The following is a 25,667-nucleotide window of genomic DNA, read 5'->3' as shown; positions in this document are numbered from 1 at the left end:
GGAAGTATCACATACATCCAGGTCTTCAAACTGGTTTTAACCCCCACCATATCATGATGTTATTTTATTCCCAAAGCCAATCGAAGTGTTTTGACTACAGAGGATATTTTCAAGACAGCCTAAAACCATGGTGTGGATTTATGAGTCAAATCAACGGCATTTTGCACTTAGTTGAAATAGAGCCCAAATGGTTTTCAGGTCATGCTTTGTTGTTTCCTGAGTCATCAGATAGCTATGCATTATGATTGATAATAGTGCAGAGGATTTCATACTCTGTTATGAATATGCTGTTGGCCTCTAATTGAATTGTGTAGGCCTATTGGCCCGCAGAGGGGTCCAGTCACATAAGGTCTCATCAGACGCTTCTGTTGACTGAGTTTCCATTCGTCCAATTCATCATACAGGCCTACACTTTCATTTATACTATTTTAACTGCCTTTGCCTTGCCTAGCAGAGAGCATATTTGTTTTATGGCTTTAACCTTTCACCAAGTTAGAGAGGGCTTTCTTGGAATCTGGACCAATGTGCCACTGAAGGCTCTCAGCCCAAAAAGCATGCATTTTTATGTAATGCTGAGACCTAATTTTGTCGGGTGTGCACATGTTCTCACAACGTGATCAAACTCCACATGCAGGGAATGGGAACCCCCTCTGCCCCCTGTGTCTCACTCTAAACACACACACAGCACTTGTCATGTGAGTCAGTGTAGTGGCTCTCCCAGGAACATAATGTACTAGCACACTGCATGCCCTCCAGGACATCTACAGCACCCAGTGTCACAGGAAGGCCAAGAAGATCATCAAGGACCTCAGCCACCCTATATAACTACTGCTGTACACACCTTTTCTATTCAGAGGGTAGTGTGTATGGCCCAGTATATCACTGGGGCCAAGCTTCCTGCCATCCAGGACCTCTATACCAGGCGGTGTCAGAGGAAGGCCCTAAAAATTGTCAAAGACAAGTAGAAAGAAAGTAAAATCTCTCTGCTACAGCACGGCAAGCGGTACCGGAGCGCCAAGTCTAGGTCCAAAAGGCTTCTTAACAGCTTGTACCCCCAAGCCATAAGACTCTTGAACAGCTAATCATGGCTACTATTTGCATTGCCCCCCCCACCCCAACCCCCTCTTTTACGCTGCTGCTACTCTGTTTATTATTTATGCATAGTCACTTTAACTCTACCCACATGTACATATTACCTCAACTACCTTGATTAACTGGTGCGGTACCCCCTGTATATAGCCTCCCTACTGTTAATTTAGTTTACTGCTGCTCTTTAATTATTATTATATATTTTTTTTTGACTTATCTATTTTTTGACTTAACTTTTACTTATTTTCTTAAAAACTGCATTTTTATTTATTTATTTATTTCACCTTTATTTGACCAGGTAAGCCAGTTGAGAACAAGTTCTCATTTACAACTGCGACCTGGCCAAGATAAAGCAAAGCAGTGCAATAAAAACAACAACACAGAGTTACATATGGAATAAACAAAACAAAAGTCAATAACACAATAGAAAATCTATATACAGTGTGTGCAAATGTAGTAAGTTATGGAGGTAAGGCAATAAATAGGCCATAGTGCAAAATAATTACAATTTAGTATTAACACTGGAGTGATAGATGTGCAGAAGATGATGTACAAATAGAAATACTGGGGTGCAAATGAGCCAAATAAATAACAATATGGGGATGAGGTAGTTGGGTGGGCTAATTACAGATGGGCTGTGTACAGGTGCAGTGATCGGTAAGCTGCTCTGACAACTGATGCTTAAAGTTAGTGAGGGAGATAAGAGTCTCCAGCTTCAGAGATTTTTGCAGTTCGTTCCATTATTGGTTAAGGGCTTGTAAGTAAGCATTTCACTGTAAGGTCTACACCTGTTGTATTCGGCGCATGTGGCAAATAAAATTTGATTTTATTTGATTTACTGTCCATAGTGTCTGTACCAGCGGTTGGTAGCACCTTAATTGGGGAGAATGGGCTCGTGGTAATGATGGAGCGGAATAAATGGAATGGTATCAAATACATCAATGATGGTTTCCATGTGTTTGATGCCATTCCATTCGCGCCGTTCCAGCCATTATTATGAGCCATCCTCCCCTCAGCCACCTCCACTGGTCTATACACACCATTATACACTGAGTGTACAAACATTAAGAACACCTGCTCTTTCCATGACATAGACTGACCAGGTGAATCCATGTGAAAGCTATGAGGAGACAGGTTAAAGAAGGATTTTAAATATTAGGAAGGTGTTCTTAATGTTTTGTACACTCAGTGTATGTATGTCGAAAGCGTGATGATGGTCTATGCTTCCCACAGTTGTGTCAAGTTGGCTGGATGTCCTTTGGGTGGTGGACCATTCTTGATACACACGGGAAACTGTTGAGTGTGAAAAATCCAGCAGCATTGCAGTTCTTGACACAAACCGGCTCGCCTGGCACCTACTACCATACCCCGTTCATAGGCACTTAAATCTTTTGTCTTGCCCATTCACCCTCTGAATCACACACATACACAATCCATATCCCAATTGTCTCAAGGCTTAAAAATCATTCTTTAACCTGTCTCCTCCCCTTCCTCTACACTGATTGAAGTGGATTTAACAAGTGATCATAGCTTTCACCTGGATTCACCTGGTCAGTCTATGTCATGGAAAGAGCAGGTGTTCATAATGTTTTGTACACGCAGTGTATATATATATATATATATATATATTCTGGACTCTTACATTGCTCGTTCTGATATTTCTTAGGATGTTTTCACACTTGGTCCCTTTCAGACAATGTTTGTGAACTCAGTGCGGTTTGCTTAATTTTTCGTCCAGTGTGAAAACTCCAAAATAACTCAGACCCTCGAGGTGGTCTGAGTTCAGTTCGCTTAAAATCCTTGGTCCGGTTCCCTTTTCATTTGTATTTTTTTAGTTGTAATTTTTTACCCCCCTTTTTCGTGATTACAATTTTGTCTCATTGCTGCAACTCCCCAACGGGCTCGGGAAAAGCGAAGGTCGAGTCATGCGTCCTCCGAAACATACCCGCCAAGCCGCGCTTCTTAACACGGAAGCCAACCGCACCTTGTGTCGGAGGAAACACCGTTCAACTGACAACGGAAGTCAGCTTGCAGGTGCCCGGCCCGCCACAAGGAGTCGCTAGAGCGCGATGAGCCAAGTAAAGCCCCCCCGGCCAAACCCTCCCCTAACCCAGACGATGCTGGGCCAATTGTGCGCTGCCCTATGGGACTCCTGGTCACGGCCGGCTGTGACACAGCCTGGGATCAAACCCCAGGCTGTAGTGACGCCACAGCACTGCAATGCAGTGCCTTAGACCGCTGCGCTACTCGGGAGGCCTCCCGGTTCCCTTTTTAAGGGCAATGTGAACACAAAGCTCCCCAGCTTCACTTGTCATTATTCCCGCACCACACACAAGACTACTGCAACACAGTTTCCCCTGCCATAACCCCTCACATTGGAGAGAGATGATGATGTGCAGGTTCGCAGAAAAAAAGGTGTGCTGTTTTGGGATATTGATTAGCGATTGTCAAGGATGCACAGAAATTCCAAAATATGTGTGGAGTTTTTAGTTCAGATTATTTGTTTGTAATATGTGATCTATAAAGAGAGCTTCATAAGCTGTTTATTCGCTGGTGGGATTTGAATAGTGTGAGAAGACAACAATATATTTAGTGAGAATCACAACATAGGGTACAAAATCAATTATAGTTCTTAAAGGGTGGGTGGGTGTACAATTTTCAATTACAGCATTATTTAATCTGCAGTTATTCTTCTGCTATTTATTCGGTTACCAATAGTATTTACATGTTAATAGTATCTTCTGATTACAATTATTATGTCTCATATTTTAACTAAATGCAATCTATTCGCTTCCAAAATGTAAGTAGGTATATATAGCTGTCCGATAACACGTTCTGATGGAATGGCTTGTCCTGCACTTTGTAAAAAAACAGAGTGCATTGAGTGAATGTTGGAAAAATATATTGGTTCCTTTCTAAACATAGCAATGTGAATGCAAAGAAGACTCGGACCACAAAATAGTTGAAGTGAACTGGCAAAAGAGTTGAGTCCTCATTCAAAGGCATTGTGAATACATTTACATTTTAGTCATTTAGCAGACGCTCTTATCCAGAGCGACTTACAGTTAGTGCATACATTATTTTATCAAACCCACAACCCTGGCGTTGCAAACGCCATGCTCTACCAACTGAGCTACATCCCCTGCCAGCCAAATCCCTCCCCTACCCTGGACGACGCTGGGCCAATTGTGCGCGCCACCCCATGGGTCTCCCGGTCGCGGCCGGCTACGACAGAGCCTGGATTTGAACCAGGAGCTCTAGTGGCACAGCTAGCACTGCGATGCAGTGCCTTAGACCACTGCGCCACTCGGGAGAATACAAAGAGAACTGAGATCTTTAGCTTTTTTTATACCCTGGAGTTCACATTAAAGAGGACTATATATGAAAACCCCTTAATGTCTTTATTTTTACTTTTTGGTTTAGTTGTATATTGTTTTGTATTGCTAGGTATTACTGCACTGTTCAATACAAGCACTTTGCTGCACCTACGATAACATCTGCAAATCTGTGTAAGCAACCAATAAACTTTGATTTGATTTACTAACTGACACTGCAGGCATGGTGTGTATTTGTATAGGACCCTGATAGCCACTGACACCTCCCAATGCTAGTGCATACGACAAAGGGCAGATCTGTTTTGGTGACAGTAATGCTGTGCTCCAAATGTTAAAGCCAGTCTGTGATCTGGGAATCTGTTCATTGGTCTTTTCAATTTTTTATATACTGTACATATAAACAACACATGGTTTCTATACCATATATTAAAACAATATGTGACTGACAGAACATGTTCAGTGGGGAAAACTAATTTTGATTTGAGTGAAAATGTCCCTTTCCTCCATGCAGGGGCAGTCTGATTTAGTTGTGCATTGCGGGTTTGATTGAATAAAGTCCAAAGGCACTCTAGTGGTCTTGTGAGCTTACTATTTCCTGGAATTCTATAAATAAAGTTTACAGCACCTCACGTTTCTCCCCTTTGCTACAGAATAGTCTAGACTGTTGACCACAGAGTGTATAGTGTAGCTGTATATGGCCATGGGATTTGAGGGTGTGCAGGAGTAAAACAGTTTGAGGTTTGGCACGTAACCAGGAAACATATGTTCAGGAGTTCATAAACTTTTAGGCATTAGGATGCCTTTCTGTGTTGAAAATCAGGAGAGCTTAGAGAAAAACAGATTATTTCCTCAAACCCAATCCTCTATATAGCTCTATCTGTACACTATGTAAGCTTTACCATTAGACTGCCACAAGCATATGCTTCTACTGTATTGGCAGTGGTGGAACAAGCACCCAATTGTCATACTTGAGTAAAATTAAAAATACCTTAATAGAAAATGACTCAAGTAAAAGTGAAAGTCACCCAGTAAAATACTATTTGAGTAAAAGTCTAAAAGTATTTGGTTTTAAACAGGGGCGCAACTTTCACTGGGGACGTGGGGGTCATGTTGGCTAATGTTAGCTATTCTTTTTGCCTCAATCACACTAGACCTGAATCAAATGATGAAACCATCGGCCAAATGATTGAAGATTGATATTCTGACGTTTTTCAGGGCAATGTTAGTTTTATTAGTCAGTTTGGCAATATAACGTTATTGATCTGTCAGTTTCCCCAGCTAATTCCCTACTTTTCACACTGACACTGTAATAAACAGCTCTAACATTACAGGCTTCACTGTCATGGTGCACAGTAGAGATCTGCGCTGGACCGATTTCTTCATCCCGTTCCTGCCAGCACCCGCCGGCTTTCTGTCTGACTCCCATCCGCTTGTCCCAAACCCCACCGCAAGAACTGGTCCCAAACCCAACCGCAGTCCCGCAATGTTATTTTAGGCGTATGTGACGCAGCTCACTTGCCAGCCTTGGTCCCAACAATTTTGCGCCATATAGGCAATATCAAATATGCAAAAATAACTTAAGAAATAGGTTAAATTACCAGAGATTCTCACATGGCCCTTATATTGTATTACTGGGCTATATCAGCCAATATGCTAAATGTAGTTTGAAGAGAGCAGAGTTGGAGAGACTTGTACTTTCTCTTGGGCTATTTTTATAGCCTACCTTTTAGGAGTGGGAAGATTTTCAGACGTTGAGATATGGGTGATCAATATTTAGGCCTATTTCTAGGCAATGTTGTAAACTATAGCCTAATCATAGGCCTATTTAGGAAGTACATTTCCTTGAAAAGATAACTGCCCCGTGCTTCTCCGCCCATGCATAGGCTATAGCCTACTCTATTTTGAGAACACACGCGCACCTGATCTCGCAGGTATGGCTACTGAACTTGAAGCAGCAAGAATGATGACAGCGACACTTGCTACATTTTGCATTGGCCTATAGGATATAGCCTACCTTTTTGCAGGCAGAGACAACGCTCAATCACCATAGTGGCCTAACCTATGTGTGCTTCGTGCCTTTTCCTTTTCAATTATGATTTCATTTTTAGTAGTAAACTACAGTCTAATAATATTTAAGTTAATTTCATATTTAAGTTAAATGCCACCTGATTCTCTGCCCATGTAGGCAACCTACTCTATTTCAATGAGACCACACATACTAGGTGCACTTGAACTCTCACACACAACTAGGAGAGGTAGGCTACTGAAGTTGAAGCAGCGAATTGTGTGAATAATGCAAAAAAATATGTGCTTTCAATACAATAAGTAGGCTAACACATTCAAAGCAGAAAGAGGACCGTTTCCAAATAATCTGTGGGACAACAAAAATATTTTCATCCCAAAGTCGTCTGTCTGACCGCCCGCTCCTGCCGCAGCATGAAAAATGCGACCACGCCGCAATGATCTCTGTCAGGACCCGCAGGTCCCGCAGCCCTCTAGTGCAGTCAGTACACAACACTATGCTCAAGTCTTAGCAGGATCAGATAGTGACAGGGGTCCCAGCAGGGTCAGACAGCCAGAGAAGACCAGTCTACGGAACTCAGGTGAATTTTGCAGTAGGCCTATATTAACAATATCAGTGATGATACAAAGTTCCATCTTGAATTAGTAGCTACAGGACAGCAGCTTAAGCTTAAAGCTACAGTCTGGGATCTGGGAATAATGGTCATTTCAATTATTGAACCATTGATTCTATTCTTGGATCGTATAATGTATATGTACACCAAGGTAATTATTTGTCATGCCTCATTTTAGGAGGATCAGATGTTGACAGGGGTCTCAGCAGGGTCAGGGAGCCAGGGAAGACCAGTCAAGACCAGTCTGTGGCGGAGGTGAGGTGAATTTTTGCAGATACAACACTTTATTATCTTTGTGCAGCATACACTGGACAAGCCAGATGCTATTTTAAGGCAGTCTGGTAAACCTCCAAAGTTGATTTCCAAACTGTATCAAGGGTTGATAGAGGCTTTTCCCGATGACACAAAACATGTCAAACAAAAATGTGAGGAAGACCTGGTAGAAGCTGTTGATGATAATAATAATAATAATAATATAATATGCCATTTAGCTGACACTTTTATCCAAAGCGACTTACAGTCATGCGTGCATACATTTTTGTATATGGGTGATATGATGATGAATGGATACAGATATGTTTGAATCATGTTCATATCAACTCAGACATATATTACTGCAGTTTAAGGCCATCCATAGAACATACTATACGCCAGTGAAGCTGTATTACATGCACTCAGAAACACAAAAGGGGACATATTTGCATATGTTATGGTCTTGTGAAGGCTGGCTGAATTCTGGCAAAGAGTATGTTCTTTTGTCTCAGCATGTCTTCAGATTTCCCCTTCTCCCTGTTTTTGTTTGCTTGGAAATGTTGATGCTGGAGACTGTTATCTGAAGAAACTGTCTAACCAAGCATTTATAGCGGCTAAGAAATGCAATGCCATTAATTGGAAGGTTGGTTATCCTCCAACAATGTCAAGTCATGTATCACTAGATTTGATTTATTGCAAGATTAAGGGTACACTGGGCAACTTTCATAAGGTCTGGATGCCTTATATGGAATACAATATGACTAAAGGAGTCAATCCCTAGCTGCTGGGCTGCTCAGTCCTGGCTCTGGTGGTCTGCCGTCTTGTGGGTTGTCACTCTGGCCTTGGCCTAAAACACCCGAAACCAATAATGAATGTTTCACTAAGATCCTAAAGCTGAGTGGGCTATGTTGGGTTGGGGCGCTGCAGGGTGGTGGACCCCTGGGGACAGGACTGGGTGACCCAGCTATATTGTGTGCAAGTAAAAAGAGCTCTACAGTTATATTAGTCCTATGAGATTAATTATATGGAGTATTTGCTGTTTGTGTGTGTTAATGTATTTTTGAGGTGTATGTGGGGTTTTTTGTTTTGTTTTTTGTTTCCAAACCTTTCCCTTGGGAATCAAAAATATATAGCTGTGAACTGGGAAGGAAATTGTGTTGGGAGAGAGTTTAGTTCTTGACTAGACTGGTGGGGGTCGGGCGTGCAGGCAGCTCGGGCTGACTGGTCAGTCTGGCTGAAATTTGATATAGAGGATGTCTTAATTAAGACATTCAAAAGATTTTTTTTTTCAAGAGTGGTTCATTTGTTAGGCTATTGGTTAAAGGTGCAACATAATATTTATTATTGAATTACCTTTGATCTAGTTAATATGTTCAGTCTTATTAATCACTTAAACATATTAAATATTGATATCTTACCTAACTTGATGACTGTGGGCATTTTTGCTTACAGATACCACCCCAAAAAAACTTAAGTAGTACTTTAAAGTATTTTTACTTATCACTGTGTATTGGAAAGAACCAGGGGTCTTGGCAAGATCTCAAGTTCAATGTTATTTATTTCAGTTGATTAGAAAACAAAACCATAAAAATCCCTGTTCCTTTTACAACAAAACAAAGGTAAATAGACTTCATATAAAAATAGAAATAGCTACAGTATATACAGTACATTGAGCAATGCAATAATCTTATTTCATCACAGGATAAGTATTTGCATGACTCAAGCAAAGACTCATCCTGAGATACACATGATCCATGCATGTTCTACTGTTATTTTTACTGTTATTTTACTGCTTTTATTTTTTTACTTATCTATTGTTTACTTAACACTTATTTTTCTTAAAACTGCATTGTTGGTTAAGGGCTTGTAAGTAAGCATTTCACCGTAAGGTCTACACCTGTTATATTCGGCGCATGTGACAAATAATATTTGATTTGATTTGATTTCTACAACAAGACCAGTCAGACCAGAAACAGGTAAAAAGCAATGTCGTATCATACACCTCCGCAGCCCCTGCAAGGCGTGGGGCGTGGTGCCCACAGGCTCCCAACCCCCACTACCGGTTAAAAGTTTTAGAACACCTACTCATTCAAGGGTTTTTCTTTATATATACTATTTATAGTGAAGACATCAAAACTACGAAATAACACATATGGAATCATGTAGTAACCAAAAAGTGTTAAACAAATCAAAATATATTTTATATTTGAGATTCTTCAAATAGCCACCCTTTGCCAACTTCTTCAAGACTGTTGGAAAAGCATTCCAGGTGAAGCTGGTTGTGTGTAAAGCTTTCATCAAGGCAAAGGGTGGCTATTACTACCTTACTTCTAATCTCATTTCCCTTTTAGCTTAAAACATTTCAATGTCATGGGCGTTCACAGACAATGGACAACAGAAACAGTGATCATGACATGTTGACCCTTTTTTATGAGGTGTAGTGACTCGCACTGTCTTCATATTGTTATTGTCTTCACATTGATCACATTAACAAGTAGGGTAGCGCGTGTCGTAGCATTGAGTGGTCGTATCGTTGGTTTGATGTGAGTATCCCTGGCCCTGGTTGTTCAGATGACCAGGGCCAGGGCGGCTGCCTCTATGGAGAAGAGATGGTCATCCTCTACCTCGGGACAGTACAGCCTCATGAACTCAGCCAGGCGGAGGAGATACTCTATGTTGTGGCCCGTGTTGCCTCTGCAGATGGCAATCTGAGCAGCTATCTCTGTGGGAGTGGCAGGCCCGAGGTATGTGGGGTTGTCAGAGGTGGCGATGTAGACCAGGGCGAGCAGAGACCCTTGGCACTTCTCTCTGGGAGTGAACTCCACCATCTTGGTGATGTATCCCCCCAGCACAGCCTCTCTCACATTCAGGTACTGCAGAGACTCCTCCATCTGGGAGTCGCTGACCTCATACGCTACCCCCCAGGTGCAAGCCTGCAGTGAGAAGAGATGGATGTTAGACTGGGACAGGAGAAGTTCAACTTCAAGGAGTAAGTCAATAGTCAACAAAGTTCAATTTATAAACATGAAGGACTATACCAGCAACATCATGGCTGGTTGTGTTCATGACACATTAAAAGGTAAAAGTTAAATTACATGTCTTTACTATAAAGCCCATAAAAAATAGAGACCCCTCTAATGTCAGAGTATAATTTGTACTCTGGATGCCACTTTCAAGTGAATTTACTGATCTATGCTAATACTTTTAAATCAAATCCTGACCTTGAATCCAAACACTGTAACAAGTGTTTTGGAATTTATTTATGATTTATTTGATCAGGGAAATGTACAAAACCTAAGCTGAAGCATTTCATATGTTGAACCATCATAATTATATTGAAAAAATCCACCTTGCATCGATTAAGGTTCAATATGTTATGGCCCCCCTAAACTGGGTCTGTATATCCACCCCATTCAAAATGTTCTGGACATGCCAGTGTCAATGTATTTTACAACACTAAGTACAGTACTTATTCATGGTAGACAGGATCAAAACAAATGTGAGCTGTAGGTGTGTTCTGGGTTATTTTGAAACAAGGCCACTTACCTCATGATCTTCCACTAAAGTCACCACTCTACCTAGCTGTGGAGGATAAGGACCAGAGAGATAAGGACAGAGATAAAGAGAGCAGGCACACTCAGCATTGTTTTACCAATTCATTTCCACTTAGGCTACAGTAGCCTACTACATGTGAGCCTATCTGGTTAGGTATTGTTGGCCATGCCAGACCTTTATGTGCATTGACATTTCCATAACCAATATGTTTGCATCACAAATCAGACTTTTTATTTGACCTCCCACTTCCTGAAGCTCAACAGTTTGATCTGAGATAATATTATGTCTGTCTACAGCAGCAGCAAATACATTGATTGTATTTCTGAAGGTAAAGACTTACCATGTCTTTGTCTCCTCGATGAAAATTGTCCCCATGCCAGAAGCGTCTACTATATCCTTTGATATAACCAACGTTGCTTCTCTTGTATTTGAAGTCTGGTTTCCAGACTAAGGAGCCATATCCGAATATATACAGGCTTGGTGTTTCTGATGTAGTAATGTCCAGAAGCTTCATTATGGTTCGTTGGTGGTGTTCAGGTAAGATGTAAGAGAAGATGTAAAATGTTGCCTATTTTCTTCTGTCAAGAAATAACCCACTGGGCACACACTGGTTGAATCAACGTTGTTTCCACAACCAAAGTGGAATTGACGTTTAATTGAGGTCTGTGGCCAGTGGGAGCTGTTCTACGATGTTACCGGTGGAGCTCACTCTCCTTTGTAGATGCATTCCGAAGCGTGAGACTACTAAACTATTCTCTATAAATGCATATCGCTGACCATGTTTATTCCTTGGCGTTTCAAATAGTCTTGCTGATGCGTAATAACCCTATCATAGCCTACCCCAAGATGTTGATAAAATGTAAAAGAGCTGATGCATAGGCCTAGTATCTCTCACTGCAACTTCTATCAGTACAATCAGTTTGGTGTGTCTATCAGCCAATGTGCAGTACTACTATAACAGTACAGACAGACACGTGTATGTGTTGTGGCGGGACATCAGACCAAGACGTTGCTGACCAATGATATCATAGAAGTTCGTCGTACTAGAAGTACAAGCCAACCAATTAGAAACCTTCTCGAGAGCAAAACATTCTCAGGAATCCAGTTTTCGAATGTTACAATGTTGCCATAATGATTTGGCTGCGTATCTCACGAAGACACTGACAACAATAACATGGTAGGGGAGAGTGGGGGTAAATCGAGCCAAATGGGTAAATTGAGCCACCATTGTTTCTAGGAAACCATACACAAAATGTATAATTTGACCAAATATTTAGGAAGAGGTCATCATTTCATGGAGTCTGTGAAGGAAGAAACCACATGGCATGGAAAAAGTGGTAAGCAAATTGGGTCCCCAAAAATATTTTCACCAAGTCAAATGAATGTATTGTGTTAGAGGTTTCATGATGCTTGTATCTAAACTAAAGTGGATCATTTAAAGATTGTTCTATACATCAGTTGGGGTCTCTATAAGCTTCAATATGAGGTCCTAAACCTAGCATGAAAGTGCATCCTTGTAGCTGAGTGGCCTAATTATAGTCTAAATGTTTGCCTTGGGGTAAGTTGAGCCAATGGCCATGGGATAAATTGAGCCAATTTTTTAGCCAATGGTAAGTTGACCAAATTGAAGTGTTTTCTTCATAGCGTAATGCAAGGCATTATCACTGGGATATGAGGTAACAACAGGGCCTGGCCTAGGTTACAAGTGTAAAAAAAAATGCATTCATTTGAATAATGACCCAAACGAAGCCGGGCCGGCTTTGACGCCTGCTCAATTAGAACGTGTCTCTATTTTTCTGTTTTATCACTGGCGCTGTAGTCAAACAAAACAATACAAATGTTGTCATTATTCACTTTTATTTCGAGCTCATTTGAATTGGAAGAGGTAGCTAAGGGTTGAGGCTTTAGCATACATGCTAAATTAGACTAATTTGTCTACTTATGGAAAACAACATCGCTATAAGCAAAGATGACTGGAGATATGAACTATCCTGCTAGCATACTGTCACTGCTCTGCCTGTCCCGTCCTTTCCACCCTCCCTGCTCTGCTTGCCCCGCCCACCCGCTTCTGGTGAGTTATACCCTGTCCCGCGGCCGAACTTACCCCATACCTGTGGTAAATTGTGCCAAGAGACCACTTTTTTTGGACAAGCTATGTTTTCAAAACTGGAATGTTTACATTAATTCTGATTATTTCCAGGGAAATATATGTAGATATCTTTGTTAGAAAATAATACTAATTCTAGTGACGGAGTGATGCTGAATGAAAAAAATTGCTCAACTTACCCCACTCTCCTCTACTGTCTGAATTGATTTTGATAAGAGAGGGGATTTATTAAGTGTGTCATTTAATCTTTACTTGGGGTGTCACTGGAAGTAATGTACAATGTAGCCTACTGTACATGCAATCTTGTAGTCGTTTCATTTACTGAAAATGGTGTCTAATAATCATGAGCCACATAAAAGACACAGAAATATAAAGTAATTCAATAATTAATTAATTAATTTCTTCATTCATTAATTCTTCCATCCGTTCATTGTATTTCAGAGAATAGTTTACATAACACAGAAACTGCAAGCTATTTTTGCCCCATTCACAGGATGTTGAAAGCTCTTACGTTATGTTCCCTGGTTATACATAGATTGACAGTGACACTGGCTGTCCAATGTCCAATCTTGTCAGTTGAATTGAGTATATCCTGTAAAAATGCTTTGCTTGAGAACTTGCAATTCCACCATGGATGTTGGTGCAATAGTAGTGTGTTTGAAAAAGACATGTTTACTCTCTTTGAAGTACTTTGAAGTACTGTACGTATATCAATGTTTGCTTCATTGCTCTCCACAGTCAGGAAAGTAAGGCAAGCAGCAAGCCTGCAGTCTCTTTTTAACCATGTGTGAAAATGGAGCTCCCATTATATCCTTGAGTGTCACATAGTGTGATACCGCAGAAGCAGCTAATGAGATTAGCTATAAATAGAAGCATTAGCTTGCAGAATAAGATCCAAGTATTGTAAAGCCCATTAAACATCTGTTCTCTTCTTAGGTGTCTCTCTATCACCCTATATAAGCTTGTATCATACCTGATCAATGAATGACGCTTAAGCAGACGATTTACCTTCAGCCCTCTTTGACCTCTGGCTAGGACAATGATGTTTTGGTCCTACCGTGGCATGAACAACACAGTCTGATAATGTGGTTCCATATACAATAGTTTATTTGATTTCATCACAAAATCATAAAATATAGAATACTCCCCGTGCTTTGCATATGCCATTAGACTAAATTGTTTGTAATGACCTCATTGTCAAAGCCTCTAGTTATCCAATTCTCATTTTAAGTATTGAAGGAAATGTTGGAAGTACCTTCCATGTATGGTTTACTGCCCCCATGTGTTAATTAAGAACATTACAAGAAGAAAGGAAACCTCTGTCTGAAGTCCTGTAGTTACTGTATTTCCTGAGATCAGATGCCCTTTCCTCAATGTTAACATGCAAATTATTGTCAATACACTCTATTTTTTAAACTGTTTTAGGTTTAATTTAGATTTTATTCTCATTGTTTGAGTGTTGTAAAGCAGTCATTCACAATTGTCTTTATTTTTCTGGATAGTCACTAGTTGGGGTCTCCTTTGGTAAGGTATATTTTTGGATGTACAAGTCCCTCAGTCGAGCACCTGATACTCTTTTGTTCAAGCTGGCCTGAAGCGCATTTAGCATACTCTCTTTCAATCAGTCATTCACTATGTTTGTTGTTTATAGGACTTCAATGACTTTTGTGATGAATAGATGCCTTTATAATCAAACATCTTATACTTGTGAAATACATATAGCAATTGATCATGATATTTGTAACCATAGGAAATAGGAAAGGGAGAGTTTAAATGCTATCAATATGCAGACTTTCTGTAACAGATGTGTGAGAAAAGTTGTTGGCCGGTGTCCTGTGCATTTTAATCTGACGGGATGCAGGAAATGATGTCACTTGGCCAAAAACAGGATGCTTTGATTATAACACAGTGAAAATACGTGGCTTTGTGGTAGATTATAAAATGAAACGGTTATAAAATGAGAAAGAATATGTAAAAAATACAAAAGTTTGGGTGTTAGGCTTGTTAAGACAAAATAATTAATCAAACTAATCAAAATAATACTAGAGATGGATGATCAGGTGTTAAGCATGTGATAGTTATTTTTGTTGGGAGATCTGGACTGGCTGGGGTGATGTGTTGGCTTTAGCACCCCTTCAAGGCTGCCAGTAACTTGGCATTGGACTCTTGGGGCCATATTTGCTGCGTTCACGCTCAGTTAGAGAGGAGGCACTGATTTTCCCAGTGGTGTAGGGTCACACCCCAAAGCATCTGCCTGGTTTTGTTAAGTAGCCTCTTTTCCAGATTGTGCCCCCTCCTCGTCTCAGTATTTTAGCTTATTGGGTGGACGTCCAAGTAAACAGCTTGACATTTTAACACCAGAAGAGCAGAGTGAGTCATTTTGACTCAATGTGAATTAAAAATTCAATTATCTCTACAATTTCTTAAGTAATGCCCCCTCCATCCTTGACTTTTCCTAAATAAGTCTATTTAACACATGTATGTAGTAAGAATTTCGATATCACAAACAATTTTGTAAATTTTTTGTCCTGAGCACCAAAAATTGACTTTTTCAAATCCTCCTACAGAGTCACATGCGGCAACAGATAGCCTACAGTAACATACATGAATGAACATGCTATTGAGTTAATTTAAATATATATTTTTTCTTATTCTGATGTTACCCAGACCTTCATAAACACAAGCCATTTTTTTTTTTTCGATAGCATATATTAGATGTATTTATTAGACTGTTAAGAGCGTTTGAGTCACAATTACTGCTCGTTGCCTCAAATGGAGGGGATCCCTTGAGACCCAGCTTTTCTAGTGTTAAGCCAGTTGAAAGCAACTTGAACTCTTGACGACAAGGGGCTTAAGGATGAGATTGGTGTTCTTTTTGAAAGAAACAGTTCCATACAAATATTGACCATTCTGTGTACTCTACTTTAACATTTTTATTCCTTTTTTTTATATATATAACTTTTGTCCATATTTCTCACATTGCTGTCAAATACAATACTGTCCACTAAATGATTGCGTGCACATTGATTTCACATCACATTGACTCACCAGTCACCACTGTATACATGGGATTATTAGAACTGCTACAAGGTCATACATCATCTAGACAATGAAGCCATTTCCACACCAGGTGATGGACTGAAGGTTCTTGATCATTCCAATATTTAGGCATATTTAAAGCTCTATAGTTGACCACTTCTACTCAACATGAAGCAAACAAACAGCAGTGTACCAGATATGTTTTCATTGTTTAAAAAACAACAATCACAACAACATTAAACATTCAAATAAATTCAACTTTTTGGGCATCAAATTGAAAACCGTTGTACACCGACTTCTAAATTTATAAATATACATTATATACAAAATAATCATATAAAACATAATAGAAAGGCCAGTGCTTCATAATATTTAAATAACTAGTGAAATACTAATCTTTAAAAAAAACATTATTAGTTCAGTAATGTCAATTCTAATTATAGGCATCCTTGGTATGATAGTCACTTTTGTTTTTCTTTGTCTCATTTCTGGCCAATGTTGCATAATAAGAAGTAAAAATAGCTTCTTCTTGAATCCCCCTGGCACTGTATTGCATCAGTTGTTTTCTCTTAAAAGTATTTTCCCTTCATTTTTTGTTGTGCAATGGATCCAAGAAGAAGCAGGGCATCAAGCTCTATAACCCATACTTAAGGCTCTGTGATTCGGGATGCATACATTCTTTCTGAAAAAAAATTATTCAAAACAAAAACAGGTAATTTACAAAATTGACATAGGCCTGGGTCTAAAATATTCTCATAAAATGAACCGTTTCTATTATTTTTTCTCTCTCCTTGAAAGTGTATTAAACAAAGTCTCCTTTTTTGCATAGCACATCACCAGGGTAAATGGAAGTAGCTGGCTCCTTCCACAGGCTTGTTGGCAGTAAGTTGATTGGTTGGTTTCTGATTATCACAATAAGGTGGAGTATCTCCAGAAAGAGCCCTCTCGTCCTGCTGATTGGCATGCTGGCATAAACACATAGGCCTATTTTCCATGGATATGGTGGGAAACGTCCTGTCAAGGGGCTGAATCTGTCAGTACACCCTGAAGGTGAAACATCCAAAAGTCCAAGTTGTGTATTATTTCTCACAGTCTGTTCAGTCCTTACATTCTAACAAAGGTCTGTAGTTTGAGTCCTATTGCATTCATAGAGCACACCGGCTCGGTCCAGTTATCAAGTTTTCAAGAGCAGCAATTCACAGTGAAATAAATCCCTGTCTGTTTCTACACTGTAAACAGTCCAGAAGATATCCATTCTTCAGAATGGCTGATACCCTCCATGTATTATACCTGGTAGTAGAAGAAAAAAAGTTAACTAGTTGAATCATCGGAGCAATATAATGGAAACCTTGATCAACTTTTGCATTGCTGATTGATAACTGTTGTCAAGAGTTGCAGGAACATGTTCAGAGGAAATTTGAAAAAATAAGCTTACCTCAGTTGCTATGACGCATTCATTTTTCTCCTCTGCTATCACAAACACAGACTGGTACATAGAATCTCTTGGAGAACATATCGTTGATACCCTACACTCTGGCCTTTCACTGTAAATGAAAAGAAAAACATGTCAACACTTAAACACAAATCCAAACCACTGTCATTTATCAAAAACTGGAGAATAGGAAGTAGGTCAAAATCTATCCAGGTTGTCATCTGCAGGCAGCATTTGAACTTACCTGTACTTTCTACTCAATGGCATTTTCTCCTCTATGGTCTTTTTACAGTTGTCATCTTTATCCTCTTGTGACGGTTCATCCTTGTAGTCCTTGGAGGTTTTGTAGTCCAAGTGGTAGTTGATGTGTTTGTGGTTTTGGAACTTCTTCCTGGGACAATCCACCTCCAGGTCCAGGTCCACCTTTTTGTTGGTGTTCTTCGGCTGCAGGTCAGATATGAGGTTCTCCTTCTGGACATCTGATATGTTGTTCATGGTCTCTGAGTCCTGCTCCCTCTTCCTCTGCTGCTGGATGTGGCGCAGGACCATGGCCACCATGCAGATCAGCACCAGGAGCACCACCAGGCCCACACCCAGACAGATGGCTGCCCAGTGGAGCCTGTCCTGGGGCTCTCTGACGGGACTGGGGCTGGGTCTGGGGCTGGGGGGGATGAGTAAAGGCACATCGTAGGACTGGCACTGGGTGCCGCTGAAGTGGGCTGGGCAGGTGCAGTCAGCAGGCTGGCCTTTGGCCCCGTTGGTGCAGGTCCCACCGTTCAGGCATGGTTTGGAGGCACAGCTGTCAGTGGGCTTGTCACAGTTGCGGCCGGTGTAGCCCAGGGGGCAGATACAGGTATATTCGTTGATGCGGTCCATGCAAGTTGCTCCGTTGGCGCAGGGGTTCATGGAACACTCATTGATGTTGATCTCGCAGCGCAGGCCGGTGAATCCTGAGCGGCAGCTGCACCAGCGTGTGGTGCCGTGGATAACACAACGTCCACCTGAACAGAGTAGACCAGCATTATCAAACAGTGCACATCATAGTCACTTTAGGTTAGCTCTAATGCAGATGTCTCTAGAGAGAACATTCCAAATTGATTTGTTTGACTAAGTGCTCTGTACTGACAGTGTAGAAAATAACTCAAAGACAATAAACAAACTCCTTCTAATCGTTGTTGTTGAGATGTAGAGAGAGTGGAAACTATCACATACCATTTGTACAGGGCAGGGAGGTGCATTTGTCCACTTTCTTCTCACAGTTGAGTCCAGTGAAGCCCCCTGGGCACTCGCACAAGTAGCTCCGCCCGTTGTCCCTTTCTCTGCACTTCCCGTGGAAGCAGGGTGAATCGGCACAAGTCAGCATTCTGTGCTCGCAGTGCGTCCCCTCAAACCCCTGTGGGCATGCACACCTATAGCCGTTCTCAAGGTCCTGTTGGCCACAGATAGACAGAGGTTATCACAGCCCACTGTCACAGGAAACAATCCCAGCAAAAAGAGCAGTGTAGGTTTGTTGCTGTGCCTCTCATTTCGATGCCCTTGCGACTCCACATTATTATCTCATAATTCTCATGCCCCCTGTGCCCCAGTTTGAATTACATTCATTTACAGGAGAGAGTATGTGAACTGGCTAAAGGTCTGTCTGTTGCATTCTTCTATCTGGCCCAGAGATGTGGAGTAGATAGAGGAAAAACAATAACAGGAAAGCCTGTGTGTGCTGTGTGTTTTGGGAAATGGATAGGCTTTCCGGGCTTACCAAGCACTGGCCTCCGTTCCGACAGGGCTGACTGTCGCACTCCTTGACCTCGCTGTCACACTTGTCCCCTGTGAAGCCCGGCTGGCAGGTACAGGTGTAGCTTCCCTGGCCCGTATTCATACAGGTGGCCCCGTTACGACATGGCTTGTGATGGGTACAATAGTTCAGATCTGTGGATGAATGTGTATATGAAAAACTGTTACTCCCTGCCTCTAGTCTCCTATCATAATCAGGATGCCTGATGACTCTTGCTCTTGCAATGTTATAGGAACATGTCATATTTCTACTGTCATATAGCATGTCCTGTGGTTTGCCCCTATGGGCTATTGAACAGCAGTACTTCTGTATTGTTTCACAGCAGGACACAGAGGAGCCTAAGACACTGACCTTGGTCACAGAGGAGGCCTCCCCAGCCCTCTTTGCAGGAGCACTGCCAGGGCTGCTGACAGGTGCCATGTTTGCAGGATGGATGCCTCTTACACTCATTACAGAAGGTTCCCTGCCAGCCCTCTCTGCATCTGTCACAGACAAAACACCACACCTTTAGCACTGTGTGCATACACACATGCAGGCATATACACATGCAGGCATATACACATGCAGGCAGGCAAGCATGCATGTAAACACACACACACACACACACACACACAGAGAGAGACACACACACAATAGAATAACTATTGTATACTTACACACACTCTCCTGGCCTTGAGCAATTTCCATTCATTTTGCTGCACCCTTCAAGGCAAATTGCTGCATACAAAAAATTGACAAAACAGGAACTTAATTTTTTGTAAACTCATTCAACAATACATCATAAAGCTTCTGGCTTCGATTAAGTATCCCCTTCCCACTGTTGTAGTATCAAAACTGTTACCTGTCTATTTCTAATTAAACCTTCATTTGCTGTTTCTGTGTTGTGACATTGAATTTGCATGGTTACAAGACTAGTGTTTAACGGCTGGTTAGGCCTGAGCAGATGCTTGCTCTCAAAAGCGGACAGCTGCCCCATTGTTGTTCGTAGGCTGTTGAACCCTGTTTGCAGCTGCTGCCCTACCGCTCAACAATAGAGCCCGCAATTTAGTGGCGCGTGGCTGATAATAATGCCGCGATTAACCCGGCGCGTGCTGCTTTCCCAGAACGCTACCCGGATTATTCTACCCACATGTGCCCAAAGTGGTGAGAAATCTAGGGGTGAAGGGGCTGGGTTGGGAGGGAGCGCGCCGCGCTATTTTCGCTCATCCTTGTCACTCCAAAATGCAAATCTAAGCCTTTCTAGAGCACCAGCATCTCGACACTATAGGTCCTATTATGCAAATACTTCTAGAAATAACATCCTGCTACATAATGTGAAAAGTATTCTTAAGAAACCCAGAACATTTTATTCTGATTGCTTACGTTCTTCGCAGTAGTGTCCCTTCCAGCCCGGTAGACATGATATTTGCCCGTCAGGGTTGCAGGTGTAGTGGCCAAAATGGTCGTCTCTTGGAGCGCATATTTTGGAACAACTGTCCCCGTAGTAATTTTCATTGCAGATGAACCGGTATGAGTACCTTAACTCCGTCTGCCCCACACTCTGCACATCCTGGGACCACTCATCCCCTACTTCCAACTTTCTTTGAATGGCAAAATAACTAATCAATAAGGCAGGGTTGTTTGTATCTGCTGGGATAGAGAACAAAACACGTGTCAAGATAGTATGGCCTATCAAATAGGCTACTACTGTATGATTGCATGCTTTTTAAAAAGGCCAAACAAACAGTGCACATTGTCTTTAATTATTTCTCTCAATAGGATGTATAGAATGTAAATGTTTAATGCAAGTTATCAGTTTATGATAGGCATATATCAAGGCCTGTGCGCAATTTTTTCAACTGCGATTGAAATGTCATCTTCCTTTATGTCAGCAAAACATTTTGAACCCATTATTCCCCTTCCAAAGGGCGGAACAGCAAAAGGTGTAAAATACAGGAAAGGCAGTCAGTGGCTTTTGGCAAGGTTTAGATATCCTCACTAAAGACTTGCACACTTTCCCACGCTTAAAATAAACTAGAGGAAGTGCGATTGTGTTGGACACAGAGCATGAAAGAAGTGTTCTGTTGCACGTAATTCATCATGACACATGGACATCAACACGTTCACATTTCCAAGTTTCATTATAACTGCAACATTTCTGTATAAATTGCATTTATTTATACTGCGTAATGATTTAAATCTAGTGCATAGGGAGTATTTGTCATGCATCTGTAACAGTGCCATGTATCCCTCTAGTGGTGGTCATGTATGGAGCGCGCCACTCACCTTCAGGTAGATCCGCTGAAGGAGAATACCATGCTTCAATGATTAGAGAAAACGAGCCCTAGAAGGACAGGTGGATAAAAAATATTAGCCTACAATGAGTTTCATTTTTTCAGTTGCACATCTTTTTTCTTTTCTTTTTTTTCTTTAGATAATATCTATTGAATTATATGTAGACTAGGCTAATAACATAATAACATGTTATCATAAATCCTCATATTTCATGTTATGCACATCCATATAGGCTAGTGCAGTCGTTTGATTTATGCTTAGCTCTTCACCACCCATCTTATTGCAAACACCGTTATTCCATGTATCAATAGGCAGATATATTCTCAACCACCTCAATGTGGTATTATAGCGTCTTACCGGCCATGCAAAGTGGGTGACTGGCAGGCGAATAGGTTTAGTGAACGTGCCGTCCTCCATGACCGTGAACGAGTTGGTGCCTAGTACAGGTGTAACGGCACTGCCGAAGTAGCAGTCACCTGGTGACACTACGGTCTGGTAGTTCTTCAAGCAAACTCGGAAAAAAGTCCTACAGGCTGGACTGCAAGCTATGCCGTTTGCCAGCAAACCTCTATTATTCTGAAACTGATGAAGATCAAGCTCGAATACACCAGATCCCAGAACCTAAAGGAGGACAATCAATTAATATGTAGAACAATATTTAATTGCAATCATTTACATTCTGCATTATTATAGGCGTATTATATGCTATTATATTGTGTATTATTACACTGTTGCTGTGTCAACACAGGCATGAACGACTCCAATAATAGTTTAACTATAAAATTACCTGCGTAAAAATCGTTATAATAATTGCGATGATAAAGGTAAACCAAGTTGCCATTCTTTTCCAAAGATCGGTTCGTATCCTTTGAAAAATAACCTGTTCTCCACAGAGGGCTCCTATTCCAAGCAGTGATGATGAAATATGAAATTTGGAAATGAGAAATAAATAAATCCTTCTTCAAAACCGTTTTGGACGAGACCCGAGCTCCGCAATCCAAAACGCGCAGAAGTTGAGAAACCTTATTATCCAGACAGTGAGATGCAGGTTAAACGCATAACAGTAACGTCAATATCCACAGTTTATTCATCCTTCTGTCTTTACGTTGACCTTCCATCCTGATCCTGCTGAAAATGTGTTTTCTCTTGATGTTGTGTCGATGCAACTCTTGCGCTTTGCTTATACAGAAAGCTTCTGGTGGCGCCAATATTGTTGTGAAAATGTGGCAGGACATCAGTCACAGAGCACTCTGTTTCTTAATGAAGGGTGTTTCAAGTCTCGGCACAAGTTATATACTTGTGTACTCATTATGAATACTGTCAATCAATAAACGCCGCCCCTTTCCATCCACGCCTGCTGCAACCAACCCTCATGTCCAATTGTAATAATCCTGCCGTTGTCTCTCGCAGGAGACAGACTTTTGACTATCAACAATTCGGCATCTGTTGATATGTTTTTGTTTCACTGAAAGGGTTTTTCAGCACGTGTAGCCTTATAGTAGGTTTGAATTTGTTTAACAAATAGAAATCACATTTTATTACACATTTTTATTCCAAATATATTTTAAGTAATTATTGTTTTATTAATTAATAGCAATTCCTTTTCATCCTCTTTATTTGATGTTTGTATCAGTAATTACGAAATGAATATAAGAACGGATTACCCTTTCCTTTTTTTTTTTACCTGTGTATCCATTTTGCACTCTCCAATTGGCCGTGCGTCATTGGGTGCGCCCTCATCCCCAAAGATGCCGCGTGCCTCTTTGGTCGCGTGCCTCGCATTATCACCGACCACACATCTTTTTTAATGTCACATATTATATAGAATAGTGAAGACAAAGCGGGAGATAACCATACAGCTGTATGATAATGAGCTGAGCTCTATCCAAACCATGGGCCTCAAAAATCATAACTCTTTAAAGGTGCCCACTCCTCAGAAATGTGAAGAACTGCTCAAATCCAAACTGGCAGTCTCATTCTCTCACAGACTTACTGTAACAGAGGTTATCAAGAGATGTACTTTTATTAGTGCATTAAATCAATATTGTTTTTCAACTTTATAAATGTTTTTGTTTACACATTTGATTATTGTTGTGTGTTTCATGTAAACACATTTGATTCTTGTTGTATGTTTTGTGTAAACTAAGTGTTAATTACCCTGTTCATGTTTTGTTGATATCTATTAAATAAATGCCCAGTAAAATACCATGCCACCTGCTCAACCAATCACCATTATATGACCTTCACTGGAAGACAGCCAATTCTGGAAAATGAAGTGGGGGTTGACTGTAGTCCTACTCACTGTATGTTAGTTTAACTTAAACAGCTATGTTTATTGAACTTGTAATATCCAGCCAAGCTGTTAAATAACTTTCCCTCTTTCCTTTTTAAGATCAAATGATTGTCGAGAGAAGGAAACCAAAATGAACCCAATTAAGTAAATGTAGGACTTAAACAAATCACTGAAACCCTCTATACAGTTTTATCACACATAGACTCATGCTGGGTAGCAGCATTGTTGGCTTTATCACTTATTGAGCAGACTGCCTTGTCCAGCAGGATTTACAGTGGCGGAGTGAGGGAACAGGATTTACTAACCGTTCCCTGGCCAGATGAAGGTGTCTCACGACAGAACACTCCTGCAGAGATGACCTCATTTACACCCCCCACGTTTGACTTATTGGTGGAAGGCGACTCTGTTGAGCACAGGGACAATGGACTATTGAGTCTGAACAGCCATGTGAGTAAGAGGCCCGGACATCTTACATCTCCACTGCACTGGAGCCCTTTTCCCACCATTCACCGTGGCACACTGGACTGGTCCTGTGGAGAATCGCTGGAGTCTTCAGACTGGTCTGTGTAGATGAGAGGTTAACTCAACCCTTCAGTACTGTGCTAATGAGTCATACCCAAGGCCCCTCATACACACTTCAAAACATCTATACACATGAATAATTTAAGAGGTGGTAAATTAATAACTGTACAAGTTAAGTTGCCTGGATTTGAAACCTACATCCTCTAAATATGATAAAAAAAACAGACAGCATCATATAGGCCTATGGAGCTGTATCTCCAGTATTCTACACTCATAATGGTGTCATCAAACTTTCTCAATATTTACCCATCACCCCGTACCTACCCCAATCCCATTTTATCACTATTTTTGTGCACTTATTTATTTGAGCATTTTAAGATTCTAGGCTGAAATAATATGACATTTCAGCCTTTACCCTAGTGTTATTTACACTCTGCCAATGCAAACTATAACCTAACTGTCTCTATTCTCTCCTCTCATTGCATGCCTTGTGTAAACACATCTTTGGAAACGAGACATAGGCCGTCCATAATTCCATCTGCAGCAGCCCTTTATCGCTCGTCATTTTTCTTTGTGGCAGTGTTTTGTAAAGCTGCCCTCTCTGTGATTGTTCTCCTGCCTTTTAGCTTGGATCTGAAACCTTTAGAAATACAATTTTCATTGGGAAACAAGAAGGTATGAAAGTGCATTTGGATTTAGCTTTAAGCGCTGCTGCTACTAATCGTTTCTACTAATGATAAATTGCCTGAAGCCATCTTTTCTTTGGCCAGGTTATCTTCTATTAGCCTCAAACAAACTATTCTGATCTGGTGAGCTTACATTCTGTTTCTCTACACGGCTACAACAGAACGTAAACTCGCCAGATCAGGATGGTTCGTACGAGGCTAATCTTCTATAGCCTTTAGGTCAGAATGTGCAGTGTCTAATGAAACTCCCTTGACATCCCATTACAAATATCCAACCTAAATCAACCCTTATTACATTGATCTTAAGTCTTGTATTAGTCTTGAAAGTAATGTGTGAGTGTACCAGCACAACACTGACATTACACATTTCTCTAAGGCTCTATCAATGCTAATATATTTCCAAAACATATTGAAAGATGAAGATACGCCTTCATCACCGGTCAAGTCAAGGGGGATCAAAGCATTTATTTCAGCTGTGTGTCCACATTTCTTTACTGTAAATCTGTATTGTCTCATTGCCAGTGTAAGAACTATGTCATGTCCGATATGTGCCTATTTTGTTCACTGTTCCAACAGTATCAACACACTGGGTAAGTGCAATGGGAAATTAGCTACAGTGTTAACAGATGGCCCCTTTTAGGCCAAAACCTGCCCCCAT

General features: G+C 40.9%; 2 protein-coding genes across 3 annotated transcripts; both read right to left on the bottom strand.

The window, feature by feature from the left end:
• Positions 1-9,879: 9,879 nt before the first annotated feature.
• Positions 9,880-11,381, bottom strand: LOC121539747 (glutathione-specific gamma-glutamylcyclotransferase 1-like). Its single transcript, XM_041848456.1, has 3 exons — positions 11,208-11,381; positions 10,859-10,894; positions 9,880-10,245 (listed from the first exon to the last, which is right to left on the bottom strand). The coding sequence occupies exons 1-3, from the start codon at positions 11,379-11,381 to the stop codon at positions 9,880-9,882; spliced, it is 576 nt and encodes a 191-aa protein (XP_041704390.1).
• Positions 11,382-15,892: 4,511 nt separating this feature from the next.
• LOC121539266 (delta-like protein 4) lies at positions 15,893-22,751 on the bottom strand. Of its 2 annotated transcripts, none has more exons than XM_041847628.2 (11): positions 22,296-22,751; positions 21,866-22,129; positions 21,500-21,557; positions 20,597-20,863; positions 19,891-19,951; positions 19,586-19,716; positions 19,199-19,368; positions 18,658-18,874; positions 17,690-18,446; positions 17,449-17,557; positions 15,893-17,303 (listed from the first exon to the last, which is right to left on the bottom strand). In XM_041847628.2, the coding sequence occupies exons 1-11, from the start codon at positions 22,347-22,349 to the stop codon at positions 17,298-17,300; spliced, it is 2,094 nt and encodes a 697-aa protein (XP_041703562.1). In that variant the 5' UTR covers positions 22,350-22,751; the 3' UTR covers positions 15,893-17,297. The 2 variants fall into 2 exon arrangements, with proteins under 2 accessions (XP_041703562.1, XP_041703563.1); XM_041847629.2 differs by having other exon boundaries at positions 20,597-20,860.
• Between the last annotated feature and the right edge of the window lie 2,916 nt (positions 22,752-25,667).

Source organism: Coregonus clupeaformis, chromosome 25 (genome assembly GCF_020615455.1).
Source record: "Coregonus clupeaformis isolate EN_2021a chromosome 25, ASM2061545v1, whole genome shotgun sequence".
NCBI classification, from domain to species: Eukaryota; Metazoa; Chordata; class Actinopteri; order Salmoniformes; family Salmonidae; genus Coregonus; species Coregonus clupeaformis.
Note: the sequence above shows the minus strand (reverse complement) of the source record. Positions and strands in the feature narration are given on the sequence as shown.

Bases quoted from the DNA above. Each gene is read 5' to 3' on its own strand.
- LOC121539747 (XM_041848456.1), bottom strand. From the start codon at position 11,381: ATGAAGCTTCTGGACATTACTACATCAGAAACACCAAGCCTGTATATA. The intron at 10,895-11,207 runs GTAAGTCTTTAC...TATCCTCCACAG, and splicing joins ATCGAGGAGACAAAGACATG to CTAGGTAGAGTGGTGACTTT. The intron at 10,246-10,858 runs GTAAGTGGCCTT...TTCTCACTGCAG, and splicing joins CTTTAGTGGAAGATCATGAG to GCTTGCACCTGGGGGGTAGC.
- LOC121539266 (XM_041847628.2), bottom strand. From the start codon at position 22,349: ATGGCAACTTGGTTTACCTTTATCATCGCAATTATTATAACGATTTTT. The intron at 19,952-20,596 runs GTAAGCAATCAG...TTTTGTATGCAG, and splicing joins GGGACACTACTGCGAAGAAC to CAATTTGCCTTGAAGGGTGC. The intron at 17,558-17,689 runs GTAAGTTCAAAT...TTTCATTTACAG, and splicing joins CCATTGAGTAGAAAGTACAG to TGAAAGGCCAGAGTGTAGGG.